The 14,364-nt window shown below is 33.4% G+C and overlaps 1 protein-coding gene across 1 annotated transcript; it reads left to right on the top strand.

Moving 5' to 3' along the window:
• Positions 1-11,946: 11,946 nt before the first annotated feature.
• Positions 11,947-14,057, top strand: LOC147625163 (uncharacterized). The gene is made up of 9 exons (XM_086817951.1): positions 11,947-12,126; positions 12,230-12,311; positions 12,474-12,524; positions 12,653-12,694; positions 12,978-13,040; positions 13,330-13,395; positions 13,499-13,579; positions 13,686-13,739; positions 13,857-14,057. Exons 2-9 carry the CDS (start codon positions 12,288-12,290, stop codon positions 14,055-14,057), a joined length of 582 nt encoding a protein of 193 aa, XP_086674077.1. The 5' UTR covers positions 11,947-12,126; positions 12,230-12,287.
• The last annotated feature ends 307 nt before the right edge of the window (positions 14,058-14,364 follow it).

Genomic DNA, 14,364 nt, shown 5'->3' on the forward strand with positions numbered 1-14,364 from the left:
CAGGGTTTTCAGAAAACAGTGGGTCTCTTCCAAGGCTTTGTTTTCCATGTATGTCTACGCAAACATTACTTTCAGTTTCAGCTAACGGAAACAGAATTTACAAGAGGGTCACAAGCATATACTTGTGCTACCTGGCCGTTTTGCGGACCGCGTGGCATAACTCGAGCGATGATATAAGTTGTGAAAAGGGGACACTACGGTCTCCCTGTAGGGTGATGATATTACCCCTAGACTCAAATTGTAATGTGTTGTGTAAATAACTCCGAATTAGGCTAGGACCGAGGCATTTGATATATCAAATAGGTAAAGGGATCGAAGATCATTGGTAAGATTTATGAATACCTTATGATAATTTGGGATATCATAACACTACTTTTATACATGATTTGAAAAATATGGATTGAGGTTAAGAGTATGCACAAATGATTTGTAACCATGGAGAGAGAGAGAGAGAGAGAGAGAGAGAGAGAGAGAGAGAGAGAGAGAGAGAGAGAGAGAGAGAGAGAGAAGATTGGGCATGTCTCCATTGCATTAAAAAAATGAGAAAAATAAAGGCCACTTTGATGATGGATTTTCACATTCTTGTGAGGAGGCAATCGTCCAAGAATAATATAATGCTCTTGTGGGGCATATAAGGAGAAATTCAATAATAATCCAGATTCTTTTGAAAGTATCTTTTTTTTTAAATCAGAACGAGATGATTGGCATTATTCACAAAAAAGAGAACTCCATTACATCAAAGCTTTTTAAGAGAAGCTTAACTTAGAGTTAATTTTCTATGGAATTTTTAACAGCCCTGCCGCCGCTGCCGTCAGTTCCAGAATAAAACGGGCCAGTTCAGCATCTTCGTTCTTCAAGTTTTCAGACCATTCTTGTTCCTACCTTTCCCAATCCGCTCTGATGATCTGGATCTTTTCCTTATATTCTTCACGAGCTTCGTTGATTGCTAACAACGATTCCGCAACATATATCCTGGATTGTTGAGCCTGACGGCATACAATGTTATCTGCTATGAGAATCATCCTCTTTTGCACACATAGAGCATATCTCAAGCTTGGGCATTTGTATAAGTCTGCATTATGAAACAACAAGTGATTTCACATTATCCATATACACCAAATATATTCTGCTCGAATTGTATTCTAGAGTTTAGATGAGCATCGAGTAAAGCCCCCCCTTTCCACGTAAATTGTGTTTTCTTGATAGGGGAGAGACATTGTTGCACCAACTCAAGGAGCTTTTTACAAAATAATCTAGATTCTTTTGAGAGTATCAAACTTTCAGGGTTTTTAAAATTGCGCACGAGCTGGCCTTCAGCGGCGCATTTTGATGGCCAAAAGTGTGGAGCACGCCCACCACATTTAATTAAGGTTTCAATTCTGCTTTTCAGATTTAACGTTGATTTCTGCTTCGATTTGGTCTGATCTCTCTCTCTCTCTCTCTCTCTGCCTGCTTCCAGGTTCCACTATATTATGTTGCAATGTTCGACAGCTCGGTTCAAGCACCTTCCGCTTCCGAGCCTCTTCAATTTAGCCTCTTGTGTGTGTGTGTGCGCGCGCGCGCGCGCGCACTTCCGATCAAACAGGCGATGGGCTATGATGATGATGCCAATCAGGCGAGCAGGCCCTCCCCTCGTAGGGGCCAGGTGAAGGCGGCCATTGCTGCCAACTTAGCCCGCTCCCTCACTCAGGTCGTCAAGAATATCAACGCCGCCCCCTTTACTTATAATAACGGCCCTTCCTATAATAGCCAACAATGCTCTCCCACTCGCACCACCTATTAATACCTGCGCCGCCGCCGCCTCCTCCTCCTCCTCCTCCTCCTCTTCATCATCACCACCAATGGAAACCCAAATCTTATCATTTTTAATGTCGGGCTACAGACTGGGCTACAGACTAGTCTGGTGGAGCACAAGGCACTTTTGTTCATTCCCTATATAGTGAACTTTACCATTTATGGGGAATTTTGAGAGATTTCCTGGTTATGTTGATGGAAATTTCCTATATATATCTAGACAATCGTATTCCCCATTTACTCAATCCTCTATATGTAGGAAATATGGGCTTATATCTAGGTAATTCAATTTCATATATAGGAAATATGGACTAGTATCTAGGTAATTAAATTTCCTATATAGAGAGTATGAGCCAATATCTAGGTAATTCAATTTCATATATAGGAAATATGGACTAGTATCTAGGTAATTAAATTTCCTATATAGAGAGTATGAGCCAATATCTAGATAATTCAATTTACTATATACACAATATGGGCCAATATCTAGGTAATTCAATTTCCTATATAGAGAATGAATAAGAAATATAGGCTATTATCTAGATAATACAATTTCCTATATAGGCTATTATCTAGATAATACAATTTCCTATATAGAGAATGAATAAGAAATATAGGCTATTATCTAGGTAATTCAATTTCCTATATAGAGAATGAATTTTAATATGTGGTTTATTGAACCACTAATGAGTAAATGGTTATTTTAAAAATTAGTTATTTTTAAAAAATTGGTTACTTTAAAACTTTTATACTTAATTATTCAAACATCAATATTATTACAAATTGAAATACTTAAATTCTTCGTCGTCGTCGTCTTCTCTCTCTCTCTCTCTCTCTCTCTCTCTCTCTCTCTTACCTTTCTATCACCTTCTTCTTCTTCTTCTTCTCTCTCTCTCTCTCTCTCTCTCTCTCTCTCTCACACACACACACACACACACACACACACACACACACAAAAAAAAACTCAATGTAACATACGTTAAATTGTAGGTATGTCCTCTCATCTTATATCAAAAAGTAAGAGAATTATTTTACCAATACTAGCATGCCCATATTCAAGCTAAACGGCCACCTATCTTAAAAACTAAGGTTTTCTATCTCCTCATCAAACAGACAGATATTCTCTCTCTCTCTCCCTCTCATACGTAATCCAAAACCTTAGATCATTATCTCTCTCTAATGTGTCGCAGCAGTAATTAATGATTATAGCAGTAAGGTTTTACACCTTAGCGAAAATGTCTCCCTCTCTCCCCCTCTTAGTGTGTTCATATCCATCTCTTTTTCTCACTTTGTGTCAAACGTCTCTTAGAATGTAAATTTAAATAAATAAAAACATATACAATAGCCTTTAGCTCTCTTTCACTAGGTCATTGGCCAACAAGAAAATACTACACACAATGTATTTAAAGCCTCTCTCCAAACTCTCCAGAATATGAAAGCCTCTAGAGCTCCGAACCTCCAGTCATCCACACGTCAAGATTTCATCTCTAAGGATCTCTAAGGTTACCTCTCACCACTTCAAATTGATTAATCGAAAAATAAATTGGGAAACCATACTAAGCTTGCACTAAGTTAAAATATATACAAATAGGACAAAAGAATTGTGTTGATATTGCGAAACAATGGGAAAGAACATTTTGCATGGGAATGGTGAGAAAGAGTGAGTGTTTTGTTAGAAGCTACGTACATAGATTTCAAAGGGTAGGTATAGAACCTCTTAAGATCTCATAATACCATATCCATGAGTTCATGATCTTTCTTAAGATCTCGTAATTTATGTAAGATCTCATATAATTTCATAAAATATTGTTAGAGATCTAATGAGATCATAAGATCCATAAGACTTCCTCTATGAGCCCATAGGATCACATAAGGGTTGAGAAGGGCTCATGAAACTTAGCCTGGTCCTAGTGTTTATAATATTTTAAGATGATCAAAGCTAAGTTGCCTAGGAATGTACCCGGACAACAAATTTTCTCCTAATCTTAGGTATACTAGCTGTGAGAGAAACATTAAGAGAGTGATGCTAGTGTCCCACTCATTAGATTGCTACTTTGTGGAGATACAATGTTTCTTGTGTCATCTAAACCAATCACCAACCCAATCTCAAAACTAGGAATCTTTGCCACTAACATAGGAGATGCCAAGATAGGAGAGCAAGAGATAGACACTAGTGCTACACTAGCGTAACTATAGCCATGATAAATTAATCCGCCAAAACCAGTGCAACTATAGCTCTAATAGTGATATTTTTTTGCCCCCAATTGTCAATGACTCCATGTCACTTAGATGAGAATAAGTTTTTAGCATTCAAAAAAACGTTATTATGCTACCCAAGTCAAACCTTACAAAAACACATATGCAAGTGACAAGTTAAAGAAGCAAGGAACTTGCTAGGAAATAGAATTATATTTAAAGACTTGAGTCTTAAAGTAAAGATATCATGCCATGAGTGCTTGGCCCATAAATAATTATAATAGTTCGAAATAAAAGTGGACACAATAGTTGCTTTATGCTCATAAGAGAAGTAAAAGTGGACACAAGAGTTGCTTTATGCTCATAAGAGTTCTTTAAACTTAATATACATTTGCCATTGTGCTTCTTCCTTTCCATATTAAGGCGGTAATCATAAACATGATTTTTCTTGCATGACTAGGAATCATTTGAGAAGTAAAAGTGAACATATATATATATATATAAACATGATTTTTCTTGCCACTATGCTTCTCCCTTTGCATGTTGAGGTGGTAATCTTTTACCATGATTTTGCTTGCATGTATACAATTTAGATTAATGTGATCACCTTACAATGTCTAAGCTTGGATTTTATGACCACATAGTGTATGGTAGAAGCTCTTAAGATCTCATAAGACCATATATTAGGTCATGAAATGTCCTAGATCAATGTGATCATCCTTTAATGTCTAGATTAGCTTTTATGACCACATAGTGTATGATGGTAGAAGCTCTCAAGATCTCATAAGACCATACATGAGCTCATAATATTTCTTAAGATCTCATAATTAATGTAAGATCTCATAATTTATGTAAGAGCTCATATAATTCATGTAAGAGCTAATATAATTTCAAAAAATCTTGTTAGAGATTGAATGAGATCATAAGGACCCATAAGACTTTCTACGAGCACATAAGATCACATAAGGGTTGAGAAGAGCTCATAGAACTTATCTTGGTCCTTTCACTTATAGAATCTTGAGATGATAAAAGCTAAGGTCACTAGAAATGACTAGGTTTCTTCTTTAATATCTTGCTATCATAGTCTTTCACGATTTCTAATCTATTGGAAACACTCCATTGTTTTTTCTAAAAGCTTTGTTCTTATGATTCCTTGGGATCTCCCTTATCTGATTTAAATCAAGACTTAGGACAGGGTTGCCAAATATGGATAGAACTTGTGAATATTTCTCTATGGCTTTGGCACTTTCTAGTGGTCTAGCTAAGGGTTTGATTCATTACATGTTCTATATCCATTCATGCTCTCCTTGTTTCAGCAACATGAGCCCTCATGTGCTTTCAGGTTGTCATCTCAGAGAGGGTGATCACAACAATGGCATCTAAAATAGGCTCGTCTCATTTTGGGTACCTCCATTTCTTGAGCTTCCCATGCTAAGGCGATATTGTCACACAAAGCACGATTTTCATACCGATCATGGGCTTAGCTTTGATGAAGGGGCCAACCTGAGGCAATTGATGGATGCAAACATGCTAGTCAAATCCTTACCTCTATTCAAAAATGGTGACCTTGCATTATAAGATGTACCACCGAGAGCCCATCAATCATGAGCTTTTGATTGCCTTCGCTCGTGGTTTTGTTTATGAGAATAGCACAACAGCCCCCTTTACTACTGTTGACATAGGAAAGTATAGGGCTGCATGGGCTGAGTTTGCAGTCTATTGATGCAAATGTTAAATAGACTCCACATGAATGAAATATCACCAAGTGTTTTGATGGCCATGGTCCACAAGTTGAATTTGTCATTTGATTTAAGTGGTTCAAACAATCAACATATTCATATTCTAGAATTCTAATCATATCAATGTAAGATTATCTATTAGGCTCATGATTTAAGGCCTAAGATGATTAATATTAAGATATTGTATGATCATACCTAAAACATTACCTCTTTTGATCTAATATTTAGGGATTGGAAGATTTCACATAAGACTAGTTATATATAGAGCTCTTATGAGCTATCATACTTATAGCTTCCAAAAAGATCAATAGTATGCTCCAATATCAATTTGATAATCTATCTTGTGAGCTATATGAATTATATAATATGAGCTATATTTAAATTTTAGTATCTTTAATTACAACACTTTCTACTCCTTTATTATATAATATGAGCTATATTAAAACACTTTTTACTCCTTTATTTTGTTTTACACCTCCCACTCTTAGCATAGGCTAGTTAGCATAGGCTAGAGGTAAGGCCATCATCGAATTCACTCATCTTCCATATAAACAATACACAAAAAAAGGATCATGTAAGACCAAAGAACCAAATACAAAGACCATAAAGGTTTGAACATCTAGATATAATACAGGCTCGTGCTCACCATCAACATCAAGAGACACATATATGTGATCCACAAAGCTTTACTTACAATTAAGAGAGAGCTTCACCTGTAGGCAACCGAAAGCTTCACCTATAGGCACCGAGATGGATGATGCTTGAAGGGTCGTCACGTGCACACATCCCTTCACGTGCGTGAGCTATAGCCATGATTAGCCATTGATGATGGCTCATCCAAACTCTTTGGCATCCCCATATCACCACTCACCCTCTTCTACACTACTTGCACCCATCAAAGCCCTTGTCTTCATCTCACCACAATGAAATCCATCTTTGAATTCAATCGTAAAGATCGTAGGTAAGGTCATATAGTAGGAGCTCTTATTTGCTCGAGCGAGGCACTACTTCATACGTGGAGTCCCCGGCCACTGCCAAGGTTGTGTGCTCTTACAGCATGCATGCATACATACATACATACGGATATGCATGCGTGCACACATACGTAAATACATAGACAAATATACATACTATATGCATGCATGCACGCACATGCCAGTACATATAATATATATATATATATATATATATAATATGTATATACATATTATATATATATATATTATATACATATGTATAATATATGTATATACATATATAATATATTTATATTTATATTATATACATATGTATAATATATGTATATACATACATATATATATATATATATATGTATGTATGTATGTATGCGTATATATATAATATATGTATATACATATATTATATATATACGTATACATATATATATATATATATATATATGTACACGTATATATATAATATATGTATATACATATATATATATATTATACGTATATATATAATACATAGACAAATATACATACTATATGCATGCATGCACGCACATGCGAGTACATATAATATATATATATTATATACGTATAGTACATATATTATACATATATATATTATATACATATGTATAATATATGTACTATACGTATATAATATATATATATCTATATTATATACATATGTATAATATATGTATATACATATATATATATATATATTATACGTATATATATAATATATGTATATGCAGGTGCTGGCATCTCACTCGACCGCGTGAGACTATCTAGCCAGAGGCGTCCAGCTTCGGCCGCGTGCATCCAAGCTCGAGTGAGACGCCAGCTGCAGCACCTGCAGGCAGGAGAGTCGAGTCGAGCGAGTCTATCTATCCAGAGGCGTCCAGCTTCGCGGCGCCCACCAGCTATCGACGCTCCGTCGGCCTCCATCTGCGCGCGGCGCCCACCACTATCGACGCCACAGCAACCAGCTGCCGGCCTCCATCTGCGTGCAACGTGGCCAGGTAAGCTTCGTTTTTTTTTTAATTTTAATAAATTTTTAATTATAATATATATATATATATAATATCATATATATATATATATGTATATATATTATATATATTATACATATGATATGTATAATGTATAATATATATATATATATATATATTATATATATATATTATATATATATACACATATATATGTATTTATATATACATGTATATATGTATATATAATATGTATAGTTAGTGTTTTAATTAATATGTTTTGAAAAATAATTAATATGTATAATTTAATATATATAATATTAAATTATATATATATATATGTATATACATATATATATATGTATATATATATATATGTATATATACATATTATACATGTTATACATATTTTAATGTATATAATATATATACATATATGTATATAAATAATATATATATACAAATATATATACAAATATATATGTATATATATATACATGTATATATGTATATATAATATGTATAAAATATATATATAATATGCATATACATCATTGTGTGGGATTAGCTTACACCATTGTGTGAGATACATATATATATGTATATATATTATATACATTATACATATAATGTATATAATATATATACATATATAAATGTATATATATATATATATTATATATACATATTATATATATATATATAATATGTATAGTTAGTGTTTTAATTAATATGTTTTGAATAATAATTAATATGTATAATTTAATATATATAATATTAAATTATATATATATATATACATATATATATGTATATATACATATTATACATATTTTAATGTATATAATATATATACATATGTATATAAATAATATATATATACATATATATATGTATATATATATACATGTATATATGTATATATAATATGTGTAAAATATATATATAATATGTATATACATCATTGTGTGGGATTAGCTTACACCATTGTGTGAGATTCTTTCTTTAACAAAGTAGAGAGAGAGAGAGAGAGAGAGAGAGAGAGAGAGAGAGAGATGTTATATGTTGTATTTTTATAACAATACTACATTTCCATTTCAGATGGCAACAGTAGATAATAGTCTACGGAGATGTAAATGTAATTACAAGTGCAGACATTCACATCTTGGTTATGAAGATGTGAGCAAAAGGACATATTATTCACATTGTCACCAAGATTTACGTGGAAATATACATCCATCGGTTTTGGTAAATGTGAGTGAGCTTAATTCTATGGAAAATAATAGGTCGATGCATGGAGAGCCACCCAACTCATCTAGTGGACGAAGGAAAGTGTGGTGTAGATGTAGAACATATTGCCATGGTGGAAGAATGGTTGCTCCATCAACTTATGCAAGGCATAAGCTAATTGATGTGAGCGATTTGAATCTATTGCAACAAATCTTGGGTTGCAAACTTCAAGATTTGGCTCTTCAGAGCTTAGAGAAGAAGACAATGGACCTTTGCATGGGATGATGCATGAAGATGATAATAATGTGTTTATTGATACACATGATGAACATTATCACCATGAGGACAGTGCAGGATCGGGGCGGTACTTGTATGATCAAAACAGGTATCAATTCAGATATGCACCAATGAAAAGATCTACCAAGGAGATGTCCAAAAATTTAATTCTTGCAGAGCGAGCAAGCACCCAAGCTCAATGTGAAGAGATACTAAAAGAGGCAGGTCTTTCAGGTAGATCAAGTTTGTGGAGACTTTATGATCTATATGGCTTTGATGTGTCTCTTGATTTGGTATATGATTGCATGCACATATTAGCATTGAACTTGTTTTCAAAGTATATCGATTGTCTAATAAGAGAAGTGGACAATAAAGTGAGGAGAGAAATAGATGATGCAACTCACAAAATGACAAAAGTGACACCTTATTCGATTCGATATGGTCGATGGCCGAGGTTTCCTAGCAAGTATTTTGAGAGTTATAAGGCAGAAGAAAATCAAAAATTTGTGCAATGGTGTTTGCCATATATATTGTGTGAAGTCAAAGGTATCCCTAAGAAATTCTATGACTTGGGTCTCTTGCTCATAGATATTGCCCAAGCATTTTATAACTACACTCGTGATAATGGATGGTCACAAGAAGAAATTGACATTATAAGAGTCATGCTCGCTTCTTGGAGAGTAAGGTCAGAGGAGCTCATCGGGCCAAATTCAGCCCCATTAGAGCATGTTGCAGGTATGAGAAATAATCCTTTCACTTATTATTCTTTCACTAACATTGCTTTTACATTCATACCTATAGTAATGATGCTTTACTTTGTGGTGTGTGGATATAGGTTCCGGAGAATTGTTGGATGATATTTTACGTCATGGTAGTCATGATGGATTTTGGTGTTATATATATGAGCGTAAGGTCTCAATCTATGCAAACATCAAAACCAACAACAAGGACAATGAAATCTCTTATGCAAACTATCACCGAAGAAGATTGTTTACATGGGTATTTATGTATATTCAAAAAGATGTTGATAGACTTTTGCCTCACCAAAGAATGTTCAGAGAGTTTCATCAAGCTCTTTCTACTCCAGATGGATACTTAGTAGATAAAGATGGCTATTATGAATGTCCTGAGTGGCATGCATTGGGTATTATGCATGTATCATCCATTGTAAAGGCCAAAGAATTATGGACCTTATCTACTATGAATGCCATACCATGTGGATGCCAAAGAGCAATTCGTGAAAAAGGTATTGTCATTGCAGGGAAGAAGCTAAAATACAGGGATGCAACCGTTGAAGAAAGAAGGTATGCTGAGCAGTATTTAAACTGGGGAATTGAGAGAGTAACAGAATATAAGAAAGTCCTATTTAAGGGAGAGATCTATAATATTGGGGATCAAGTTGTGGTGAAATGTGATGAAGATGAAATGTGATGAAGATGTAACATTAGTGTCCATGGTGGGATATTGGAAAGCATGCATAACATCTATTTTCTCATTTCAGTGTAATGGTGAGTTAAGGCTACTTTTTGGAGCCAACTACTACAGGCAATGTATTGTGGTTGAGGGAGGATTTGAAAGGTTAGATGTTGATTATACCACTGGCATGAGTGTGTTACAAAATGTGTATTTGCCATACACATGGGATTGCATAAGGCCTATTAGTTCTTTACTTCATAAGTTTATTCCCTTTCAACATGGCAAAAAAATCATCGCATATGAGATAAAAGACCTAAGATTGAGAACACGCTTGATTCAGCCAGGCTGTGTTGGATGCATTCCACCTTGGCTAGAGGTGAATGATATTGTTCAGTTGAAGCCGAATTTTGATGTATTATGCTCCTCAACTTATCTAAAATATGCAGTTATTAGAGTAGTGAGTTACACAACGAAACAAGTGAAAGTAGCATGGCTAAAAATGATTCATAATCAAGAAAAGAGATGGAAGGTGGAAATGGAGGACAATGATTGGAAGGATTGGTGGTTATGTGTATCTATTAATGATAAATGGAAAGTTATCAAAACAAGGAGCATAATAATAGAGGGAGAAGCAAAGGTAGTTCCAATCATATGGCAATCGTAGCTCAGTTTCTCATCAATGGTACTTTTGGAACTTAAGCAACTCTATGAATCATTGGTATGTTTTAATGTACAATGAGTATTTTTTATCTTATGTCATTTTATTCCTTATAGTTTTCTATTGATGTGTTTGCATGTAATATGTTCTCCTTGCATTGAATTTATGTAGGTTGGAGATGGCAACTACGAATGTGGACATGCAAGCAATGCTAAAGAAAATGATGTGTGAAGACAAAAATTTCTTGGGTCTCATGAGCACAATCATAAAGGATATTCAAAGTTCTTCAACCTCAAAGGAAGGTACACACGTTTTAACGATCTTAAATGTTGTAATCTTTTATATATAAAGATATACTAGTGTGTTTGTAATTGGTTTATGCATGTTATGCAAATTGTTTTCTGTCACATGGTTATGCAGGCAATAGGGAGATTAAAGATAAGGAACCTCCTTTTTCACACGCTCTTGGCCAACAAGTCTTAGCAGGTGTTAGTCCTACACCTACATATGATGAGGTGTTTCGAGCACCTAGATTGGTGAGTAGAGACTAAAATAAGCTCTATGGGAAAGAATTATTAGAGAAATGCTTCAAGGATCAACGTGCCATTTTTCTTGGCAACTACCGCCTTGTACGAAGGTGGTTTAATAGAGTTGAGACTCCTAAAGATCTTCGCCATAACAAAGAGGCACAAGAAAAGATCAAGAGAATTATCTGTGAGCATCATCATGAGATTGCGACTCTAAAGTTCATTGGAGCTGAATATGTTTGGTTGGAGGAAGATATCTATAGATGGTGGGTCTCAGGTAGACAAGCAAATAGAAAGTACAATAAGAAGAAGAGTATCAAGGATAATGTAAGTGTTAATGTTTATGCTTATGAATGTTCTTTTAGAAACTAATAATTGGATTGATAATTTTAAAACTAATCTAATGCATTTAACATTTTGTGTTTGTTAGAAGGATACATTAAAAGCGCAAGGGATGACTCAATCCCATAGATGAAGCAAGTAATGACATGGATGCTAGCTCATCACTTCATGTAAGTATATTTTATAGTTTTTTAAACCATAAATTATATGCTTCAACTCTCTGTGTGTGTGTGTGTGTGTGTGTGTATAAATATATATATATATTATATATATATGATTTAAGAAGCTTAATACATAGCTCATCACTTTTTTTGTTTGGTCTAAATTCATAGGTCTTGGAGCTTGCATTGACTCCTCAAGGAAATATTAATTCTAATGAAGAGGTAAAAGAACTAAACTTGATATTTTCTTTTTCTATGTAAGCAGCTTTTTTACATGGGTATGTTTATATTATATATTTATGTGGTTCTAGTTTTAACTTTATGTTATTTTACATGTCATGGTCTTAAAGCCAACACTCAATCTTCAAGCATATAATCATTCTTATGAAGAGGTAAGAGCTAGAAAGATGTATAATAAGGAGAATGTATAATGGTTTTTTCTTTGAATCATGCATAGTAACTTATGGAATGTTATATGTTTTGAACGTTTTGTTTAAAAGATTTTGTTACTAATGTGAACTTTATAGACAAACTTTGAGATTCAAGCTAGCTCTCCTTACATTGATTCGATAAAAAATGATCAACCTATAGAGAATGTAAGTGTATTATATAATTGATTTTATTCTAAGTAAGATTTCTTTTGGTTTTGTATTAAACGTATGCTTTTCTATATAGATGGATAACTTTATATTCGGGACAAAGAGGTTTGAAGGGTTGCAAGATTATATATCCGATGAGGTGTATTCTCTTAGTCCACATAAAGATTTGATTTTAAGACTACTATTTTTTGAATTCTGTGTGATTTTGATAACATCTTATAAACTAGGATTCTTATAATACAACAATGGAGGAGAATAATTATTCCTTTACTGAGCTACTACATCATGACACATCAAAAAGAGTGAGAGCCATAAGAAATCAAGAAGCGAGAGTATATATGACAAGTGAAGACAAGGTTTGGTTGAGTTTTTCTTTGTATATGTGATAAGTTGTCAATATTTCTTCTAATATTTTGTTGAACTTGTAGGATCCAATGTTGAATTTGGCTAAGTATATGAATGAGGTTTCAAGAAAAAGTCAAAGAAAGAGAAAGGTAATGAAAAACTTACAAAAGTTTTCTACTATCTCTTTGTATTCCTTTTTTTTTTCTTTTTACTTTTGTGATTATTAATGCTAGTTTTTGGCTTGTTCCAAAGATAAGTGAGAAGATGAAAACTCACTTGGAAGAAAGAAGTCACCAAAAGGGTGAAAATATTATACCAACAACCATTTTAAAGGTATTGTTAGATAGATGTATAATGTTATGATTCTCCTATTTTTAACGTAATGGATTTGATTATTTTATTTTTAACATGACGGGTTTGATTTTGTTATTTCAAATAGGATCTAGAACACATTGGAAAATCAAATGTAGAGGCATCATATGAACCTTCACAAGTAAGTGATATTATATTAGAGAAATTAATCATTGATAAGTTTATTATTTTGATTCTATTTATTTAGGTAAATTGAATATGCTTTAAAATTTTATATTTTTTATTATCATGAATGTAGGTGAGCCACATTTCAGAGGAGGATATGGAGACAATCTTATTAAAGTACATGAGAGTGCATACAATCCAAGACATGTACTTTTCTCTCAAGAGTACATATGTCAATCTAAAGAAGGAGAATATCAGTTTCAAAAACTACTCAAAGGATACGAAAAGACCTGGGAGTGACATTATGATGCACAATCCACACCTATTAGTTTAGAAGATGTAGACATAATTTCATGACATTTAGATAATCTTGAAGTACTATTTATTTTGAACATGATGTACGTTGACTACTTTTGGTCCTCTTTTTAAATATGCAAGACTTTTTTGCTTAATCTTTGATAAATAAAGAGATTTATATTTTATAATGCTTTATAGAACTACTTAATCTATTATGTTGTAATAAATAGTATATTAGCACGATTTAGGATAAGCTGCTACTAAGCATTCTCTATATAGAGATACAATGGATTCACTATATAATTTCCTAGATACAAATAAGGATATCTAGGAAAAGTGCAAAC

The sequence above is a fragment of the Cibotium barometz genome, chromosome 24 (assembly GCF_041138505.1).
Source record: "Cibotium barometz isolate CiBa-2024 chromosome 24, ASM4113850v1, whole genome shotgun sequence".
Taxonomy (NCBI): Eukaryota; Viridiplantae; Streptophyta; class Polypodiopsida; order Cyatheales; family Cibotiaceae; genus Cibotium; species Cibotium barometz.